This window comes from Oncorhynchus mykiss, chromosome 3 (assembly GCF_057628025.1).
Source record: "Oncorhynchus mykiss isolate SJ-2025 chromosome 3, ASM5762802v1, whole genome shotgun sequence".
NCBI lineage: Eukaryota > Metazoa > Chordata > Actinopteri > Salmoniformes > Salmonidae > Oncorhynchus > Oncorhynchus mykiss.
In genome coordinates, this window is record NC_143024.1 from 97,038,425 (window position 1) to 97,061,025 (window position 22,601).

The 22,601-nt window shown below is 40.1% G+C and overlaps 1 protein-coding gene and 1 long non-coding RNA gene across 8 annotated transcripts in view; one reads left to right on the top strand and one right to left on the bottom strand.

The window, feature by feature from the left end:
- igf2bp2a (insulin like growth factor 2 mRNA binding protein 2a) overlaps positions 1-1,639 on the top strand; it is a 91,260-nt gene extending 89,621 nt beyond the window's left edge. For all 7 annotated transcript variants that reach the window (XM_036975364.2, XM_036975365.2, XM_090230507.1 and 4 more), the window contains 4 exons: positions 463-537; positions 710-841; positions 945-1,058; positions 1,273-1,639. In XM_036975364.2, coding sequence (XP_036831259.2) covers positions 463-537; positions 710-841; positions 945-1,058; positions 1,273-1,371 — 420 coding nt within the window. In that variant the 3' untranslated portion in view covers positions 1,372-1,639. The remainder of the gene's footprint in view (positions 1-462; positions 538-709; positions 842-944; positions 1,059-1,272) is intronic.
- A 4,418-nt stretch (positions 1,640-6,057) lies between these two features.
- Positions 6,058-8,783, bottom strand: LOC149984733 (uncharacterized). The gene is made up of 2 exons (XR_016494890.1): positions 8,249-8,783; positions 6,058-8,168 (listed from the first exon to the last, which is right to left on the bottom strand). It is a non-coding gene; the product is annotated as an uncharacterized LOC149984733 (long non-coding RNA).
- Positions 8,784-22,601: the final 13,818 nt, after the last annotated feature.

Genomic DNA, 22,601 nt, shown 5'->3' on the forward strand with positions numbered 1-22,601 from the left:
AACCGTAACGGACAAGGCATCCTAAAGATCCTCTCTAACCGTAACAGACCAGGCATCCTAAAGATCCTCTCTAACCGTACGGACAAGGCATCCTAAAGATCCTCTCTAACCGTAACAGACCAGGCATCCTAACGATCCTCGCTAACCGTAACAGACCAAGCATCCTAAAGATCCTCTCTAACCGTAACAGACCAGGCATCCTAAAGATCCTCTCTAACTGTAACAGACCAAGCATCCTAAAGATCCTCTCTAACCGTAACAGACCAGGGATCCTAAAGATCCTCTCTAACTGTAATGGGACCAGGCATCCTAAAGAGGAAGGCATGTTCTCTCAACAGCTTTGGCTCAGGTCTGGCTGTGAATATTGCAATGTGGTCAACTTGGGCCATAACACTGCATGACTCAGAGTTTCTTCGAGGCATGATTGAGGTGGTGACCCTCTAACCTCTCCCTGTCCCCAAGATCGCCCCAGCAGAGAACCCTGGCGTCACTGAGAGGATGGTCATGATCACCGGACCTCCAGCAGCTCAGTTTAAGGTAAACACACATCTATGTCAACATCTTCAGCCATCAGCATTCAGCAGTACTGGCCTGTAGCCATGTCAGACTCAGTTCCATTCCAGGTCAGCAGCCTGGTAGACCCTTAACATCTGCTCACCTGTACCAGCCTGTAGTTTCCATATGTCTTCTCCTGTGTTGTGTCTTCCAGGCACAGGGCAGGATATTTGGGAAGCTGAAAGAGGAGAACTTCTTCACAGCGAAGGACGAAGTGAAGCTAGAGACACATATCAAAGTTCCCTCGAATGCAGCCGGACGCGTCATCGGCAAAGGAGGCAAAACCGTGAGTAACAACTGTACATGCAGTCGGAGTCACAGCGCCATGCCGGGTGCTCTTTGAAATGCGCTCAGTGTCTTTCCAGTCATGATCTCTGTGTCCTCTCTAGGTCAATGAGCTGCAGAACCTGACCAGTGCGGAGGTCATCGTGCCACGAGACCAAACGCCAGACGAGAACGATGAGGTCTTCGTAAAGATCAGCGGGCATTTCTTCGCCAGTCAGGTGATATCATGTATTTTCTGCTCTAGTCATATATAATATATCATAATATGCCATTTAGCAGACACCTTTTTTCCAATGCAACTTACAGGTGTCTGTGCATACATTTTCCTATGGCTGCCATGCTCTACCAACTAAGCCACACAGGACCAGTGTAATGTTCAAGTCAAAACACTTTGACATGATTCCATCCTAAAATACAGTATGTTTCTTCCAGTCTGCTCAGAGGAAGATCCGTGAGATCATCCAGCAGGTGAAACAGCAGGAACAGAAACACCAGCAGCAGGGAGCTCCCAGCATGCACCACTCTAAGTGACCAGCAGGTAGAGCGGTGCGGCTCCCTCCCCCTCTCTCTCTCCAGCGGGCTCAAGCCAATGAATGTAGCCCTCCCACCTGGACGGACGACCAGACCAGCCAATGGGACAAGGCAAAGCAGAACAGCAGAACCGGGAACAAAACCAAAGAACTTAATTGATCGGGGGGGGAAAGTGATGAGAGTCAAATGCTTAGGGCATTATGTGCACTGCCAGCCCAGAGCGGAGAGAGAGGACGGGGAGAGGAAACGGAAATGTCAAAATACAAAACATATATAAAAAGCAAGATGAAGTAGGCTAACTAACATACAGTAGGCTAACTAACATACAGTAGGCTAACTAACATACAGTAGGCTAACTAACATACAGTAGGCTAACTAACATACAGTAGGCTAACTAACATACAGTAGGCTAACTAACATACAGTAGGCTAACTAACATACAGTAGGCTAACTAACATACAGTAGGCCTAACATACAGTAGGCTAACTAACATACAGTAGGCTAACTAACATACAGTAGGCCTAACAGACAGACAACATCAAAACAGACATGATGGCATTATGAAGGTAGTTCTGTAGTTTAGTAGAAGGATGAGTATGATGGTGTGATTCAGGGAGAAGGACTGTCTGAGACGCTTGTGGTTCACATTAATAATAAAAGTCAGTATCCTTAACAGTACTAAGACAGAGTAGAACACATGGTGCCTTCCAAGTGGCACCCTATTCCCTACATAGTGCACCACTGTTGACCAGAGCCCCGTAGACATACAATGGTATATACTAAACTATGGCCTGGTATTCGGTTACACAGCAGATGGAATGACAGCGCATGTTGTGGCTTAATATCTAACAAAACTGGATATTTCCTAGATTGAAATGGGCTTTCAGTAGAACGGGGAACTTTAGACCGGGGCCCTATAGGCCCGTATATGGAATAAGGAGAAAAGTGTCATTTTCAGCAGTGTGAACAGACAGCAGTGTGAACAGCAGTGTGAACAGCAGTGTCAACAGCAGTGTCAACAGCAGTGTCAACAGCAGTGTCAACAGCAGTGTGAACAGCAGTGTCAACAGCAGTGTCAACAGCAGTGTCAACAGCAGTGTGACCAGCAGTGTGAACCGCCAGGGGCTAAGGGCATCCCCTCCGCCAGGGGCTAAGGACATCCCCTCCGCCAGGGGCTAAGGACATCCCTTCCGCCAGGGACTAAGGACATCCCCTCCACCAGGGGCTAAGGACATCCCCTCCACCAGGGGCTAAGGGCATCCCCTCCCCTCCCCTCCGCCAGGGGCTAAGGACATCCCTTCCGCCAGGGGCTAAGGACATCCCTTCCGCCAGGGGCTAAGGACATCCCCTCCGCCAGGGGCTAAGGACATCCCCTCCACCAGGGGCTAAGGGCATCCCCTCCCCTCCCCTCCGCCAGGGGCTAAGGACATCCCCTCCGCCAGGGGCTAAGGGCATCCCCTCCGCCAGGGGCTAAGGGCATCCCCTCCGCCAGGGGCTAAGGACATCCCTTCCTCCAGGGGCTAAGGGCATCCCTTCCTCCAGGGGCTAAGGACATCCCTTCCTCCAGGGGCTAAGGACATCCCTTCCTCCAGGGGCTAAGGACATCCCTTCCTCCAGGGGCTAAGGACATCCCCTCCGCCAGGGGCTAAGGACATCCCCTCCGCCAGGGACTAAGGACATCCCTTCCTCCAGGGGCTAAGGACATCCCCTCCGCCAGGGACTAAGGACATCCCTTCCTCCAGGGGCTAAGGGCATCCCCTCCCCTCCGCCAGGGGCTAAGGACATCCCCTCCGCCAGGGGCTAAGGACATCCCTTCCTCCAGGGGCTAAGGACATCCCCTCCGCCAGGGGCTAAGGACATCCCTTCCTCCAGGGGCTAAGGACATCCCCTCCGCCAGGGGCTAAGGACATCCCTTCCTCCAGGGGCTAAGGACATCCCCTCCGCCAGGGGCTAAGGACATCCCCTCCGCCAGGGGCTAAGGACATCCCCGCCGCCCATTTCTTACTGTTCATATCTGATTTGACTTTCTGCTTTTCCTTCCTGCATCTCTGCTTCCTTCATTTTCACATCTCTCTCTCATCTGGCTTTGTGTTTGTTTTTTACATTATAATTATTTTTTGCAGCCTTTTATTCCATATACAGGGCCCATAGGGCCACGGTCTAAAGTAGTGCACTATATATAGGGAATAGGGTGCCATAGGGTCGCGGTCTAAAGTAGTGCACTATATATAGGGAATAGGGTGCCCATAGGGCCACGCTCTAAAGTAGTGCACCATATATAGGGAATAGTTGCTGGGACTGCTTGTCTCTTTCCTGTGATCCTGCCGACCAAGGATGGGTCTGAGGAGCTATTTGGCGTCTCAGCTAGCCTAGCTGCTAGCCTAGCTGCATATCAAGTTAGCGGGGTGTTATTGAATGCAGTTCGCGACACGGTTAGCCATTGTGGCTGGGACCGCTGATTGACCCGGGTTTGTGGCTGTCTCGATCCCTGCTGTTTGTTGCTTTCAATCTTCCCTGTGACCTGCCCTGTCTTGAACTGAGAGGAATAACAGCATAACCTACGTTGCTAGCTACCATGACAAAGACCAAAGCCGATGGGAGTACCGTTGAGGACAGTGCCAGTGGTGTCTCTCTATCACACGTGAAGGATCTTTTAAAATGAAAAAATACCTACAAGCAGTCGTTACAACAAGAAAATAGCTTCAAATGTTTTGCCCAAATACTTGTGGATTCTACTAATAAAAGAATGGACGACCTGACCAGAGAGGTCCAAGACCTGAAGAACCGTTTGCAGTTCTCCCAGGGTCAGCTCGACGAGTTGAAACAGGAGAACGGCAAGATGACAGCAATCTGAAAGTCATTGAGAGAGGACATCAGTTCTGTATGTGAATCCATGATAATCAGAGTTTTACATCATCGTTATCTCGAGGGATAATCAAGGCAGAACATGGTTGTGGACGGAATTGCAGAATCTCAACATGAGACCTGGACGGAGTCTGAGGGCAAAGTGAGGGAAATTATTTGAGAAATTGAAGATGGACCACAGGAAAATTGCAGGTGACAGGCCCAGACCGATAGTGGTCAAGTTCCTGAGGTTCAAGGACAAGGTAGCTGTTTTGGAAAGAGTCAAGAACTTGAGAGGAACGTATATTTTCCTCAGCGAGGACTATCCTGAAACTGTGCGCCAGAAGAGGAAAGAACTGATCCCAGCCATGAAACTGCCAGAGTGCGTGAGGACATTGCGTACATCCACTATGACAGATTAATTGTCCACCCTCCCTCCCAGAAGCCTGGAAGGGATGAGAGAGCCGAGCCTATGGGCTCGTAGCCTCAACCCCGCAGCACACACACACCAACTGATTAATGGACTGCTGAATGTATATGTCTTTCTCTTGCTTTGTTCGCTCTTTTCAGTATTATGTCTATCTCTGATAAGCTACCCAGGAAAGGGCTGAAAATAGCTCATATTAATATATGCAGCTTTAGAAATAAAGTCAATAACTTGATAACATTCATATATTAGCCATTTGAGACTCACTTAAATAATTAATTTGATGATACAGCAGTAGCAATACAAGGATATAACATTTACAGAAGAGACAGGCATGTTTATGGGGGAGGGGTTGCTGTATATATTCAGTCATATCCCTGTAATGCTTATGGGGGAGGTGTTGTATATATTCAGTCATATCCCTGTAATGTTTATAGGGGAGGTGTTGCTGTATATATTCAGTCATATCCCTGTAATGCTTATGGGGGAGGTGTTGCTGTATATATTCAGTCATATCCCTGTAATGTTTATAGGGGAGGTGTTGCTGTATATATTCAGTCATATCCCTGTAATGCTTAAGGGGGAGGTGTTGCTGTATATATTCAGTCATATCCCTGTAATGCTTAAGGGGGAGGTGTTGCTGTATATATTCAGTCATATCCCTGTAATGCTTATGGGGGAGGTGTTGCTGTATATATTCAGTCATATCACTGTAATGCTTATGGGGGAGGTGTTGCTGTATATATTCAGTCATATCCCTGTAATGCTTATGGGGGAGGTGTTGCTGTATATATTCAGTCATATCCCTGTAATGCTTATGGGGGAGGTGTTGCTGTATATATTCAGTCATATCCCTGTAATGCTTATGGGGGAGGTGTTGCTGTATATATTTATCCATATCCGTGTAATTCTTATCGGTGGGGGGGGGGGTGGGGGGGGGGAGCCTTTTCTTTGGGGTGTTGCTATAGGCCACCAAGTGCTAACAGTCAGTATCTAAATAATGTGTGAAATGCTTGATAGTGGATGTGATGTAAACAGAGAGGTCTACTTTCTTGGGGACCTGAATATTGACTGGTTTTCATCAAGCTGTCTGCTCAAGAGGAAGCTTCTCACTGTAACCAGTGGTTCAGGTTATTAATCAACCTACCAGGGTGTTTACAAACAATACAGGAACAATATCATCCACATGTATCGATCAAATATTTACTAATTCTGTAGAACTTTATTCTAAACCTATATCCATACCCATTGGATGCAGTGATTACAACATAGTGGCTATATGCAGGAAAGCCAAAGTTCCAACCGCTTGGTCTAAAATAGTGTATAAGAGATCATACAAAAGATTTTGCTTATGAGGATGATATTAAAAATATTTGTTGGTCTGATGTGATTAATAAGCAGCATCCAGACACTGTACTTGATGAATTTATGAAATTGCCTCTTCCAATTATTGATAAACATGAACCTGTTTACGGCTCCATGGATTGATGAGGAGTTGAAAAACTATATGGTTGAAAGAGATGGGGCAAAAGGAGTGGCTAATAAGTCTGGCTGCACATCTGACTGGCTGACTTACTGCAAATTGAGAAATGATGGGACTAAACTCAACACAAAGAAGAAGAAACTGTATTATGAAGCCAAGATCAATGTTATAAAGAATTATGGAGAAAAAAAACTTGGAGTATTTTAAATGAAATAATGGACAGAAAGACAAATTCAACTCCATTTTTCATCAAATCAGATGACTTATTCATCACAAAACAATTTGTTGCCAATTATTTTAATGATTATTTCATTTGCAAAATGGGCAAACTTAGGCAGGAAATGCCCACGACAAACAGTGAGCAATTATATTCATGCATAAAAAAATTAAATATTGAAAAACCTCCTGGCATTGACAACTTAGATGGAAAGCTACTAAGGATGGTGGCTGACTCTATAGCCACTCCTACTAAGGATGGTGCCTGACTCTATAGCCACTCCTACTGAGGATGGTGCCTGACTCTATAGCCACTCCTACTAAGGATGGTGCCTGACTCTATAGCCACTCCTATCTGTCATATCTTTAATCTGAGCCTAGAGGAAAGACTTTGTCCTCAGGCCTGAAGGGATGCCAAAGTAATTCCGCTACCTAAGAGTGGTAAAGCAGCCTTTACTGGTTCTAACAGCAGACCTATAAGCTTGCTGCCAACTCTTAGAAAACTGTTGGGAAAAATTGTGTTTGACCAAATACAATGCTATTTCTCTGTAAATTTTATTTTTTTACCCCCCAATTTCATGGTATCCAATTGGTAGTAGTTACAGTCTTGTCTCATCACTGCAACTCCCGTACAGCCTTGGGAGAGGTGAAGGTCAAGAGCCATGCTTCCTCCGAAACACAACCCAACCAAGCCTCACTGCTTCTTGACACAATGCATAACCAACCCAGAAGCCAGCCGCACCAATGTGTCAGAGGAAACACCTGGTCAGCGTGCACTGCGCCCGGCCCAACACAGGAGTGCGCGATGAGACCAGGATATCCCTGCCGACCAAGCCCTCCCTAACCCGGACGACGCTGGGCCAATTGTGCGCCGCCCCATGGTCTCTTACCCAGAATCTCTAGTGGCACAGCTAGCACTGCGATGCAGTGCCTTAGACCACTGCGCCACCCGGGAGGCCCCTCTGTAAACAAATTAACAGACTTTTTGCATGCTTATAGACAATGACCTGCCACTTACATTAAACAAAGCATGTGTGTCCATGTATGCTGATGATTCAACCATATACGCATCAGCAACCACAGCTAATGAAGTCACTGAAACCCTTAACAGGGTTGTTAAGTCTGTTTTGGAATGCGTGGACAATAATAAATTGGTCCTGAATATCTATTAAACTGAGAGCATTGTATTTGGTACAAATCATTCCCTAAGTTCTAGAATTCAACTGAATCTGGTAATGAATGGTGTGGCTGTTGAACAAGTTGAGGAGACTAAATTACTTGGTGTTACCTTAGATTGTAAACTGTCATGGTCAAAACATATAGATTCAATGGTTGTAAAGATGGGGAGAGGTCTGTCCATAATAAAGAGATGCTGTGATTTTTTGACACCACACTCCACAAAGCAATTCCTGCAGGCTCTAGTTTTGTCTAATCTTGATTATTGTCCAGTCGTGTGCTCCAGTGCTGCAAGGAAAGACCTAGTTAAGCTGCAGCTGGTCCAGAACAGAGCGGCACGTCTTGCTCTTCATTGTAATCAGAGGGATGATGTAAATACTATGCATGCCAGTCTCTCTTGGATAAGAGTTGAGGAGAGACTGACTGCATCACTTATTTTTTACAATAAACAGTGTTGAAAATACCAAAATTGTTTGCATAATCAACTTACATACAGCTCTGACACACACACTTATCCCAGCAGACATGCCACCAGGGGTCTTTTCACAGTCTCCAAATCCAGAACAAATTCAAGAAAGTGTTCAGTATTATATAGAGCCCTTATTGCATGGAACTTGCAAACCTGGTTTCAAAAAACAGATAAAGCAACACCTCACGGCACAACGCCTCTCCCCTATTGGACCCAGATAGTTTGTGTGTATGTATTGATATGAGGGCAGATAAAGCAACACCTCACGGCACAACAACTCTCCCCCATTTGATCTAGACAGTTTGTGTGTATGCATTGATATGTAGGCTACGGGTCTGATGGTCTGAATACAGACATCTGGGGCTGATGGTCTGAATACAGACATCTGGGGCTGATGGTCTGAATATAGACATCTGGGGCTGATGGTCTGAATACAGACATCTGGGGCTGATGGTCTGAATACAGACATCTGGGGCTGATGGTCTGAATATAGACATCTGGGGCTGATGGTCTGAATACAGACATCTGGGAGGACAGGAGGACAGTCTGTAGACTTCTGGACAGACAGGACTGTCTCCAGGAGGACAGTCTGTAGACGTCTGGACAGACAGGACTGTCTCCAGGAGGACAGTCTGTAGACCTCTGGACAGACAGTACTGTCTCCAGGAGGACAGTCTGTAGACCTCTGGACAGACAGGGCAGTCTGTAGACCTCTGGACAAACAGGACTGTCTCCAGGAGGACAGTCTGTAGACCTCTGGACAGACAGGACTGTCTCCAGGAGGATAGTCTGTAGACCTCTGGACAGACAGGACAGTCTGTAGACCTCTGGACAGACAGGACTGTCTCCAGGAGGACAGTCTGTAGACCTCTAGACAGACAGGACAGTCTGTAGACCTCTGGACAAACAGGACTGTCTCCAGGAGGACAGTCTGTAGACCTCTGGACAGACAGGACTGTCTCCAGGAGGACAGTCTGTAGACCTCTGGACAGACAGGACTGTCTCCAGGAGGACAGTCTGTAGACCTCTGGACAGACAGGACTGTCTCCAGGAGGACAGTCTGTAGACCACTGGACAGACAGGACAGTCTGTAGACCTCTGGACAGACAGGACTGTCTCCAGGAGGACAGTCTGTAGACCTCTAGACAGACAGTACTGTCTCTTCACGCCTAATGTCTCCATAGTGTAAGTGCTGTTTTAGCAGCTCGATGGAGAACGAATGAATAGCTGATATCATCTCACCTGAAAGGTAGGCCTTAAAGGAAACAAGTCAGAAAAACGTTTTGTAATATGAAAATAACAGAGGCATTCAAATACCTTGAATGGCACCCTGTTCTCTATAGAGTCCACTACATGGCCCTGGTCTAAAGTAGTGCACTATATAGGGAATAGGGCTCTGGTCTAAAGTAGTGCACTATTTAGGGAATAGGGTGCCATAGAGTCCTGGTCTAAAGTAGTGCAATACATAGGGAATAGTGTGCCATCGGGCCCTGTCCTAAAGTAGTGCACTATATAGGGAATAGGGTTCCATAGGGCTCTGGTCTAAAGTAGTACACTATATAGGGAATAGGGTTGTATAGGGCTCTGGTCTAAAGTAGTGCACTATATAGGGAATAGGGATCCATAGGGCTCTGGTCTAAAGTAGTGCACTATATAGAGAATAAGATGCCATTTGGGACGTAGACACCATCTTAGGTTATTGGCGTGGCTCAGCTGAGAATTCTAGAGTCGGCTGTAAACAGTGCCACGTTAAGTTGTTTCTGCTTTATTGCGAGTGAGAAAATGATACGAAGAAAGCATGGAATAAGAACTATGGTCATAGACTAGAGTCTGTACAGCAGTTCATTTAATATACTAGTCCATAGGCTAGAGTCTGTACTGCAGTTCAGTCCTAGTTGAGGAGGATCCATTCTTAGACAGTGTTTCACAACGGGAGATTCTGTAATACAGCTCACTCACAACCTAACCACAACCCTTACCTCACCCTTTTTAAATTTCAACATCAATGAGATAAAATCAGAGTTGGGATGTCCCAAGGATCCCGGATTGCACCGACCGTTGCTAACCAGCCTGGATCAGAGCAATAAAGAACGTTTTTCAAAAAGTTATTATTCTGGGGTTTCTGTGTTCTAAGAGTTTCTTATTCTGGGTTCTCTTTGTTCTAAGAGTTTCTTATTCTGGGGTTTCTGTGTTCTAAGAGTTTCTTATTCTGGGGTTTCTGTGTTCTAAGAGTTTCTTATTCTGGGGTTTCTGTGTTCTAAGAGTTTCTTATTCTGGGTTCTCTTTGTTCTAAGAGTTTCTTATTCTGGGTTCTCTGTGTTCTAATAGTTTCTTATTCTGGGGTTTCTGTGTTCTAAGAGTTTCTTATTCTGGGTTCTCTTTGTTCTAAGAGTTTCTTATTCTGCGGTTTCTGCGTTCTAAGAGTTTCTTATTCTGGCTTCTCTTTGTTCTAAGAGTTTCTTATTCTGGGGTTTCTGTGTTCTACGAGTTTCTTATTCTGGGTTCTCTTTGTTCTAAGAGTTTCTTATTCTGGGTTCTCTTTGTTCTAAGAGTTTCTTATTCTGGGTTCTCTGTGTTCTAAGAGTTTCTTATTCTGCGGTTTCTGCATTCTAAGAGTTTCTTATTCTGGGTTCTCTTTGTTCTAAGAGTTTCTTATTCTGGGGTTTCTGTGTTCTAAGATTTTCTTATTCTGGGGTTTCTGTGTTCTAAGAGTTTCTTATTCTGGGGTTTCTGTGTTCTAAGATTTTCTTATTCTGGGGTTTCTGTGTTCTAAGAGTTTCTTATTTTTGGGCCATTTAAAAACATTTAGTGACTGTGAAGCCTCATCAATATTAACAGAAAAAAACACACATTGGGTTGTTTACTTGTTCTTTTCATTGACAAAATGTCCTCATCATGTCCAGACAGAAAACATGTAAATACATTCAATTTTGAAAGTGACAATAGATAGAAAACATGTGGACCGTTAGAAAAGGAACATTAACATAACAACGCTCTTAGAATATACACCTGGTCCATAAGGACCCATATAGAATAGTAGATCTAGCTGCTCTCTCATAATTGAATAGAGACAGTAGATCTAGCTGGACTGTCATAATATAATAGAGACAGTAGATCTAGCTGGTCTGTCATAATACAATAGAGACAGTAGATCTAGCTGGTCTGTCAAAATATAATAGAGACAGTATATCTAGATGCTATGTAACAATATAATAGAGACATAGAGACAGTAGATCTTGCTGGACTGTCATAATATAATAGAGACAGTAGATATAGCTGGTCTAACGTAATAGAGACAGTAGATATAGCTGATCTGTCATAATATAATAGAGACAGTAGGTCTAGCTGGTCTGTCATAATATATTAGAGACAGTAGATCTAGCTGGACTGTCATAATATATTAGAGACAGTAGATCTAGCTGGTCTGTCATAATACAATAGAGACAGTAGATCTAGCTGGTCTGTCATAATACAATAGAGACAGTAGATCTAGCTGGTCTGTCACAATATAATAGAGACAGTAGATCTAGCTGGTCTGTCACAATATAATAGAGACAGTAGATCTAGCTGGTCTGTCATAATATAATAGAGACAGACAGTAGATGTAGCTGGTCGGTCATATTATAATAGACACAGTAGATCTAGCTGGTCTGTCATAATATAATAGAAACAGTAGATCTAGCTGGTCTGTCATAATATAATAGAGACAGTAGAACTAGCTGGTCTGTCATAATATAATAGAGACAGTAGATCTAGCTGGTCTGTCATAATATAATAGAGAAAGTAGATTAAGCTGGTCTTCAATAATATAATAGACACAGTAGATCTACCTGGTCTGTCATATTATAATAGAGACAGTAGATCTAGCTGGTCTGTCATAATATCATAAAGACAGTAGATCTAGCTGGTCTAACATAGAGACAGTAGATATAGCTGGTCGGTCATATTATAATAGACACAGTAGATCTACCTGGTCTGTCATAATATAATAGAGACAGTAGAACTAGCTGGTCTGTGATAATATAATAGAGACAGTAGATCTAGCTGGTCTGTCATAATATAATAGAGAAAGTAGATTAAGCTGGTATTCAATAATATAATAGACACAGTAGATCTACCTGGTCTGTCATATGATAATAGAGACAATAGATGTAGCTGGTCTGTCATAATATAATAAAGACAGTAGATCTAGCTGCTCTGTCATAATATAATAAAGACAGTAGATCTAGCTGCTCTGTCATAATATAATAGAGACAGTAGATCTAGCTGCTCTGTCATAATACAATAGAGACAGTAGATCTAGCTGGTCTGTCATAATACAATAGAGACAGTAGATCTAGCTGGTCTGTCATAATACAATAGAGACAGTAGATCTAGCTGGACTGTCATATTATAATAGAGACAGTAGATTTAGCTGGTCTGTCATAATATAATAGAGACAGTAGATCTAGCTGCTCTCTCATAATATAATAAAGACAGTGGATCTAGCTGGTCTAACATAATAGAGACAGTCGATATAGCTGGTCTGTCATAATATAATAGAGACAGTAGGTCTAGCTGGTCTGTCATAATATATTAGAGACAGTAGATCTAGCTGGACTGTCATAACATAATAGAGACAGTAGATGTAGATATAGCTGGACTGTCATAATATAATAGAGACAGTAGATATAGCTGGTCTAACATAATAGAGACAGTAGATATAGCTGATCTGTCATAATATAAGAGACAGTAGGTCTAGCTGGTCTGTCATAATATATTAGAGACAGTAGATCTAGCTGGACTGTCATAATATAATAGAGACAGTAGATCTAGCTGGTCTTTCATAATACAATAGAGACAGTAGATCTAGCTGGTCTGTCATAATACAATAGAGACAGTAGATCTAGCTGGTCTGTCACAATATAATAGAGACAGTAGATCTAGCTGGTCTGTCACAATATAATAGAGACAGTAGATCTAGCTGGTCTGTCATAATATAATAGAGACAGAGACAGTAGATGTAGCTGGTCGGTCATATTATAATAGACACAGTAGATCTAGCTGGTCATAATATAATAGAAACAGTAGATCTAGCTGGTCTGTCATAATACAATAGAGACAGTAGATCTAGCTGGTCTGTCATAATATAATATAGAAAGTAGATTAAGCTGGTCTTCAATAATATAATAGAGACAGTAGATCTACCTGGTCTGTCATATTATAATAGAGACAGTAGATCTAGCTGGTCTGTCATAATATAATAAAGACAGTAGATCTAGCTGGTCTGTCATAATATATTAAAGACAATAGATTTAGCTTCTCTGTCATAATATAATAAAGACAGTAGATCTAGCTGCTCTGTCATAATATATCAGAGACAGTAGATCTAGCTGGACTGTCATAATATATTAGAGACATAGAAACAGTAGATCTAGCTGGTCTGTCATAATATAATGAAGACAGTAGATCTAGCTGGTCTTTCATAATACAATAGAGACAGTAGATCTAGCTGGTCTGTCATAATACAATAGAGACAGTAGATCGAGCTGGTCTGTCATAATATAATAGAGACATAGAGACAGTAAGTCTAGCTGGTCTGTCATATTATATTAGAGATAGTAGATCTAGCTGATCTGTCATAATATAATAGAAACAGTAGATCTAGCTGGTCTGTCATAATATATTAGAGACAGTAGATCTAGCTGGACTGTCATAATATATCAGAGACAGTAGATCTAGCTGGACTGTCATAATATATTAGAGACATAGAAACAGTAGATATAACTGGTCTGTCATAATATAATAGAGACATAGAGACAGTAAGTCTAGCTAGTCTGTCATATTATATTAGAGACAGTAGATCTAGCTGGTCTGTCATAATATAATCGAAACAGTAGATCTAGCTGGTCTGTCATAATACAATAGAGACAGTAGATCTAGCTGGTCTGTCATATTATATTAAAGACAATAGATTTAGCTGCTCTGTCATAATATATCAGAGACAGTAGATCTAGCTGGACTGTCATAATATATTAGAGACATAGAAACAGTAGATCTAGCTGGTCTGTCATAATATAATAGAGACATAGAGACAGTAAGTCTAGCTAGTCTGTCATATTATATTAGAGACAGTAGATCTAGCTGGTCTGTCATAATATAATAGAAACAGTAGATCTAGCTGGTCTGTCATAATATAATAGAAACAGTAGATCTAGCTGGTCTGTCATATTATAATAGAGGCAGTAGATCTAGCTGCTCTGTAATAATATAATAGAGACATAGAGACAGTAGATCTTGCTGGACTGTCATAATATAATAGAGACAGTAGATCTAGCTGGTCTAACATAATAGAGACAGTAGATATAGCTGGTCTGTCATAATATAATAGACAGAGTAGATCTAGCTGGTCTGTCATAATATAATAGAAACAGTAGATCTAGCTGGTCTGTCATAATATACGAGACAGTAGATCTAGCTGGTCTGTCATATTATAATAGAGACAGTAGATCTAGCTGGTCTGTCATAATACAATAGAGACAGTAGATCTAGCTGGTCTGTCATAATACAATAGAGAAGGTAGATCTAGCTGGTCTGTCACAAAATAATAAAGACAGTAGATCTAGCTGGTCTGTCATAATATATTAAAGACAATAGATTTAGCTTCTCTGTCATAATATAATAAAGACAGTAGATCTAGCTGCTCTGTCATAATATATCAGAGACAGTAGATCTAGCTGGACTGTCATAATATATTAGAGACATAGAAACAGTAGATCTAGCTGGTCTGTCATAATATAATGAAGACAGTAGATCTAGCTGGTCTTTCATAATACAATAGAGACAGTAGATCTAGCTGGTCTGTCATAATACAATAGAGACAGTAGATCTAGCTGGTCTGTCATAATATAATAGAGACATAGAGACAGTAAGTCTAGCTGGTCTGTCATATTATATTAGAGATAGTAGATCTAGCTGATCTGTCATAATATAATAGAAACAGTAGATCTAGCTGGTCTGTCATAATATATTAGAGACAGTAGATCTAGCTGGACTGTCATAATATATCAGAGACAGTAGATCTAGCTGGACTGTCATAATATATTAGAGACATAGAAACAGTAGATATAACTGGTCTGTCATAATATAATAGAGACATAGAGACAGTAAGTCTAGCTAGTCTGTCATATTATATTAGAGACAGTAGATCTAGCTGGTCTGTCATAATATAATCGAAACAGTAGATCTAGCTGGTCTGTCATAATACAATAGAGACAGTAGATCTAGCTGGTCTGTCATATTATATTAAAGACAATAGATTTAGCTGCTCTGTCATAATATATCAGAGACAGTAGATATAGCTGGTCTGTCATAATATAATAGAGACATAGAGACAGTAGATGTAGCTGGTCTGTCATAATATATTAGAGACAGTAGATCTAGCTAGACTGTCATAATATAATAGAGACAGTATATCTAGCTGGTCTGTCATAATATAATAGAAACAGTAGAGCTAGCTGCTCTGTCATAATATATCAGAGACAGTCGATCTAGCTGGACTGTCATAATATATCAGAGACAGTAGATCTAGCTGGACTGTCATAATATATTAGAGACATAGAAACAGTAGATCTAGCTGGTCTGTCATAATATAATAGAGACATAGAGACAATAAGTCTAGCTAGTCTGTCATATTATATTAGAGACAGTAGATCTAGCTGGTCTGTAATAATATAATAGAGACATAGAGACGGTAGATCTTGCTGGACTGTCATAATATAATAGAGACAGTAGATCTAGCTGGTCTAACATAATAGAGACAGTAGATATAGCTGGTCTGTCATAATATAATAGACACAGTAGATCTAGCTGGTCTGTTATAATATAATAGAAACAGTAGATCTAGCTGGTCTGGCAGAATATACGAGACAGTAGATCTAGCTGGTCTGTCATATTATAATAGAGACAGTAGATCTAGCTGGTCTGTCATAATACAATAGAGACAGTAGATCTAGCTGGTCTGTCATAATACAATAGAGAAGGTAGATCTAGCTGGTCTGTCACAAAATAATAGAGACAGTAGATCTAGTTGGTCTGTCATAATATAATAGAGACAGTAGACAAAGCTGGTGTATCATAATATAAAAGAGACATAACGATAGTAGATATAGCTGGTCTGTAATATTATAATAGAGACAGTGGATCTAGCTGGTCTGTCATAATATATCAGGGACAGTAGATCTAGCTGGACTGTCATAATATATTAGAGACATAGAAACAGTAGATCTAGCTGGTCTGTCATAATATAATAAAGACAGTAGATCTAGCTGGTCTGTCATAATATAATAGAGACAGTAGATCTAGCTGGTCTGTCATAATATAATAGAAACAGTAGATCTTACTGGTCTGTCATATTATAATAGAGGCAGTAGATCTAGCTGCTCTGTCATAATTGAATAGAGACAGTAGATCTAGCTGGTGTATCATAATATAATAGAGACATAGCGATAGTAGATATAGCTGGTCTGTAATAGTATAATAGAGACAGTAGTTCTAGCTGGTCTGCCATAATATAATAGAGACATAGAAACAGTAGATCTAGCTGGTCTGTCGTATTATAATAGAGACAGTAGATCTAGCTGCTCTGTCATAATATATTAGAGACAGTAGATCTAGCTGCTCTGTCATAATTGAATAGAGAGAGTAGATCTAGCTGGTCTGTCAAAATATAATAGAGACAGTAGATCTAGTTGGTCTGTCATAATATAATAGAGACAGTAGACAAAGCTGGTGTATCATAATATAAAAGAGACATAACGATAGTAGATATAGCTGGTCTGTAATATTATAATAGAGACAGTGGATCTAGCTGGTCTGTCATAATATATCAGGGACAGTAGATCTAGCTGGACTGTCATAATATATTAGAGACATAGAAACAGTAGATCTAGCTGGTCTGTCATAATATAATAAAGACAGTAGATCTAGCTGGTCTGTCATAATATAATAGAGACAGTAGATCTAGCTGGTCTGTCATAATATAATAGAAACAGTAGATCTTACTGGTCTGTCATATTATAATAGAGGCAGTAGATCTAGCTGCTCTGTCATAATTGAATAGAGACAGTAGATCTAGCTGGTGTATCATAATATAATAGAGACATAGCGATAGTAGATATAGCTGGTCTGTAATAGTATAATAGAGACAGTAGTTCTAGCTGGTCTGCCATAATATAATAGAGACATAGAAACAGTAGATCTAGCTGGTCTGTCGTATTATAATAGAGACAGTAGATCTAGCTGCTCTGTCATAATATATTAGAGACAGTAGATCTAGCTGCTCTGTCATAATTGAATAGAGAGAGTAGATCTAGCTGGTCTGTCAAAATATAATAGAGACAGTATATCTAGATGCTCTGTAATAATAGAGACAGAGACAGTAGATCTTGCTGGACTGTCATAATATAATAGAGATAGTAGATCTAGCTGGTCTAACATAATAGAGACAGTAGATATAGCTGGTCTGTCATAATATATCAGGGACAGTAGATCTAGCTGGACTGTCATAATATATTAGAGACATAGAAACAGTAGATCTAGCTGGTCTGTCATAATATAATAGAAACAGTAGATCTTACTGGTCTGTCATATTATAATAGAGGGAGTAGATCTAGCTGCTCTGTCATAATTGAATAGAGACAGTAGATCTGGCTGGTGTATCATAATATAATAGAGACATAGAAACAGTAGATCTAGCTGCTCTGTCATAATATATTAGAGACAGTAGATCTAGCTGCTCTGTCATAATTGAATAGAGAGAGTAGATCTAGCTGGTCTGTCAAAATATAATAGAGACAGTATATCTAGATGCTCTGTAATAATATAATACAGACAGAGACAGTAGATCTTGCTGGACTGTCATAATATAATAGAGACAGTAGATCTAGCTGGTCTAACATAATAGAGACAGTAGATATAGCTGGTCTGTCATAATATAATAGAGACAGTAGGTCTAGCTGGTCTGTCATAATATATTAAAGACAGTAGATCTAGCTGGACTGTCATAATATAATAGAGACAGTAGATCTAGCTGGTCTGTCATAATACAATAGAGACAGTAGATCTAGCTGGTCTGTCATAATATAATAGAGACAGTAGATCTAGCTGGTCTGTCATAATACAATAGAGACAGTAGATCTAGCTGGTCTGTCATATTATAATAGAGACAGTAGATCTAGCTGGTCTGTCACAATATAATAGAGACAGTAGATCTAGCTCGTCTGTCATAATATAATTAGAGACATAGAGACAGTAGATGTAGCTGGTCGGTCATATTATAATAGACACAGTAGATCTAGCTGGTTTGTCATAATATAATAGAAACAGAAGATCTAGCTGGTCTGTCATAATATACGAGACAGTAGATCTAGCTGGTCTGTCATAATATAATAGAAACAGTAGATCTAGCTGGTCTGTCATAATATAGGAGACAGTAGATCTAGCAGGTCTGTCATATTATAATAGAGACAGTAGATCTAGCTGCTCTGTCATAATATATCAGAGACAGTAGATCTAGCTGGACTGTCATAATATATTAGAGACATAGAAACAGTAGATCTAGCTGGTCTGTCATAATATAATGAAGACAGTAGATCTAGCTGGTCTTTCATAATACAATAGAGACAGTAGATCTAGCTGGTCTGTCATAATACAATAGAGACAGTAGATCTAGCTGGTCTGTCATAATATAATAGAGACATAGAGACAGTAAGTCTAGCTGGTCTGTCATATTATATTAGAGATAGTAGATCTAGCTGATCTGTCATAATATAATAGAAACAGTAGATCTAGCTGGTCTGTCATAATATATTAGAGACAGTAGATCTAGCTGGACTGTCATAATATATCAGAGACAGTAGATCTAGCTGGACTGTCATAATATATTAGAGACATAGAAACAGTAGATCTAGCTGGTCTGTCATAATATAATGAAGACAGTAGATCTAGCTGGTCTTTCATAATACAATAGAGACAGTAGATCTAGCTGGTCTGTCATAATACAATAGAGACAGTAGATCTAGCTGGTCTGTCATAATATAATAGAGACATAGAGACAGTAAGTCTAGCTAGTCTGTCATATTATATTAGAGACAGTAGATCTAGCTGGTCTGTCATAATATAATCGAAACAGTAGATCTAGCTGGTCTGTCATAATACAATAGAGACAGTAGATCTAGCTGGTCTGTCATATTATATTAAAGACAATAGATTTAGCTGCTCTGTCATAATATATCAGAGACAGTAGATCTAGCTGGACTGTCATAATATATTAGAGACATAGAAACAGTAGATCTAGCTGGTCTGTCATAATATAATAGAGACATAGAGACAGTAAGTCTAGCTAGTCTGTCATATTATATTAGAGACAGTAGATCTAGCTGGTCTGTCATAATATAATAGAAACAGTAGATCTAGCTGGTCTGTCATAATATAATAGAAACAGTAGATCTAGCTGGTCTGTCATATTATAATAGAGGCAGTAGATCTAGCTGCTCTGTAATAATATAATAGAGACATAGAGACAGTAGATCTTGCTGGACTGTCATAATATAATAGAGACAGTAGATCTAGCTGGTCTAACATAATAGAGACAGTAGATATAGCTGGTCTGTCATAATATAATAGACACAGTAGATCTAGCTGGTCTGTCATAATATAATAGAAACAGTAGATCTAGCTGGTCTGTCATAATATACGAGACAGTAGATCTAGCTGGTCTGTCATATTATAATAGAGACAGTAGATCTAGCTGGTCTGTCATAATACAATAGAGACAGAAGATCTAGCTGGTCTGTCATAATACAATAGAGAAGGTAGATCTAGCTGGTCTGTCACAAAATAATAGAGACAGTAGATCTAGCTGGTCTGTAATAATATAATAGAGACAGTAGACAAAGCTGGTGTATCATAAAATAAAAGAGACATAACGATAGTAGATATAGCTGGTCTGTCATAATATATTAGAGACAGTAGATCTAGCTGCTCTGTCATAATTGAATAGAGAGAGTAGATCTAGCTGGTCTGTCAAAATATAATAGAGACAGTAGATCTAGTTGGTCTGTCATAATATAATAGAGACAGTAGACAAAGCTGGTGTATCATAATATAAAAGAGACATAACGATAGTAGATATAGCTGGTCTGTAATATTATAATAGAGACAGTGGATCTAGCTGGTCTGTCATAATATATCAGGGACAGTAGATCTAGCTGGACTGTCATAATATATTAGAGACATAGAAACAGTAGATCTAGCTGGTCTGTCATAATATAATAAAGACAGTAGATCTAGCTGGTCTGTCATAATATAATAGAGACAGTAGATCTAGCTGGTCTGTCATAATATAATAGAAACAGTAGATCTTACTGGTCTGTCATATTATAATAGAGGCAGTAGATCTAGCTGCTCTGTCATAATTGAATAGAGACAGTAGATCTAGCTGGTGTATCATAATATAATAGAGACATAGCGATAGTAGATATAGCTGGTCTGTAATAGTATAATAGAGACAGTAGTTCTAGCTGGTCTGCCATAATATAATAGAGACATAGAAACAGTAGATCTAGCTGGTCTGTCGTATTATAATAGAGACAGTAGATCTAGCTGCTCTGTCATAATATATTAGAGACAGTAGATCTAGCTGCTCTGTCATAATTGAATAGAGAGAGTAGATCTAGCTGGTCTGTCAAAATATAATAGAGACAGTATATCTAGATGCTCTGTAATAATAGAGACAGAGACAGTAGATCTTGCTGGACTGTCATAATATAATAGAGATAGTAGATCTAGCTGGTCTAACATAATAGAGACAGTAGATCTAGCTGCTCTGTCATAATTGAATAGAGACAGTAGATCTGGCTGGTGTATCATAATATAATAGAGACATAGAAACAGTAGATCTAGCTGCTCTGTCATAATATATTAGAGACAGTAGATCTAGCTGCTCTGTCATAATTGAATAGAGAGAGTAGATCTAGCTGGTCTGTCAAAATATAATAGAGACAGTATATCTAGATGCTCTGTAATAATATAATACAGACAGAGACAGTAGATCTTGCTGGACTGTCATAATATAATAGAGACAGTAGATCTAGCTGGTCTAACATAATAGAGACAGTAGATATAGCTGGTCTGTCATAATATAATAGAGACAGTAGGTCTAGCTGGTCTGTCATAATATATTAAAGACAGTAGATCTAGCTGGACTGTCATAATATAATAGAGACAGTAGATCTAGCTGGTCTGTCATAATACAATAGAGACAGTAGATCTAGCTGGTCTGTCATAATATAATAGAGACAGTAGATCTAGCTGGTCTGTCATAATACAATAGAGACAGTAGATCTAGCTGGTCTGTCATATTATAATAGAGACAGTAGATCTAGCTGGTCTGTCACAATATAATAGAGACAGTAGATCTAGCTCGTCTGTCATAATATAATTAGAGACATAGAGACAGTAGATGTAGCTGGTCGGTCATATTATAATAGACACAGTAGATCTAGCTGGTTTGTCATAATATAATAGAAACAGAAGATCTAGCTGGTCTGTCATAATATACGAGACAGTAGATCTAGCTGGTCTGTCATAATATAATAGAAACAGTAGATCTAGCTGGTCTGTCATAATATAGGAGACAGTAGATCTAGCAGGTCTGTCATATTATAATAGAGACAGTAGATCTAGCTGCTCTGTCATAATATATCAGAGACAGTAGATCTAGCTGGACTGTCATAATATATTAGAGACATAGAAACAGTAGATCTAGCTGGTCTGTCATAATATAATGAAGACAGTAGATCTAGCTGGTCTTTCATAATACAATAGAGACAGTAGATCTAGCTGGTCTGTCATAATACAATAGAGACAGTAGATCTAGCTGGTCTGTCATAATATAATAGAGACATAGAGACAGTAAGTCTAGCTGGTCTGTCATATTATATTAGAGATAGTAGATCTAGCTGATCTGTCATAATATAATAGAAACAGTAGATCTAGCTGGTCTGTCATAATATATTAGAGACAGTAGATCTAGCTGGACTGTCATAATATATTAGAGACATAGAAACAGTAGATCTAGCTGGTCTGTCATAATATAATGAAGACAGTAGATCTAGCTGGTCTTTCATAATACAATAGAGACAGTAGATCTAGCTGGTCTGTCATAATACAATAGAGACAGTAGATCTAGCTGGTCTGTCATAATATAATAGAGACATAGAGACAGTAAGTCTAGCAGGTCTGTCATATTATAATAGAGACAGTAGATCTAGCTGCTCTGTCATAATATATCAGAGACAGTAGATCTAGCTGGACTGTCATAATATATTAGAGACATAGAAACAGTAGATCTAGCTGGTCTGTCATAATATAATGAAGACAGTAGATCTAGCTGGTCTTTCATAATACAATAGAGACAGTAGATCTAGCTGGTCTGTCATAATACAATAGAGACAGTAGATCTAGCTGGTCTGTCATAATATAATAGAGACATAGAGACAGTAAGTCTAGCTGGTCTGTCATATTATATTAGAGATAGTAGATCTAGCTGATCTGTCATAATATAATAGAAACAG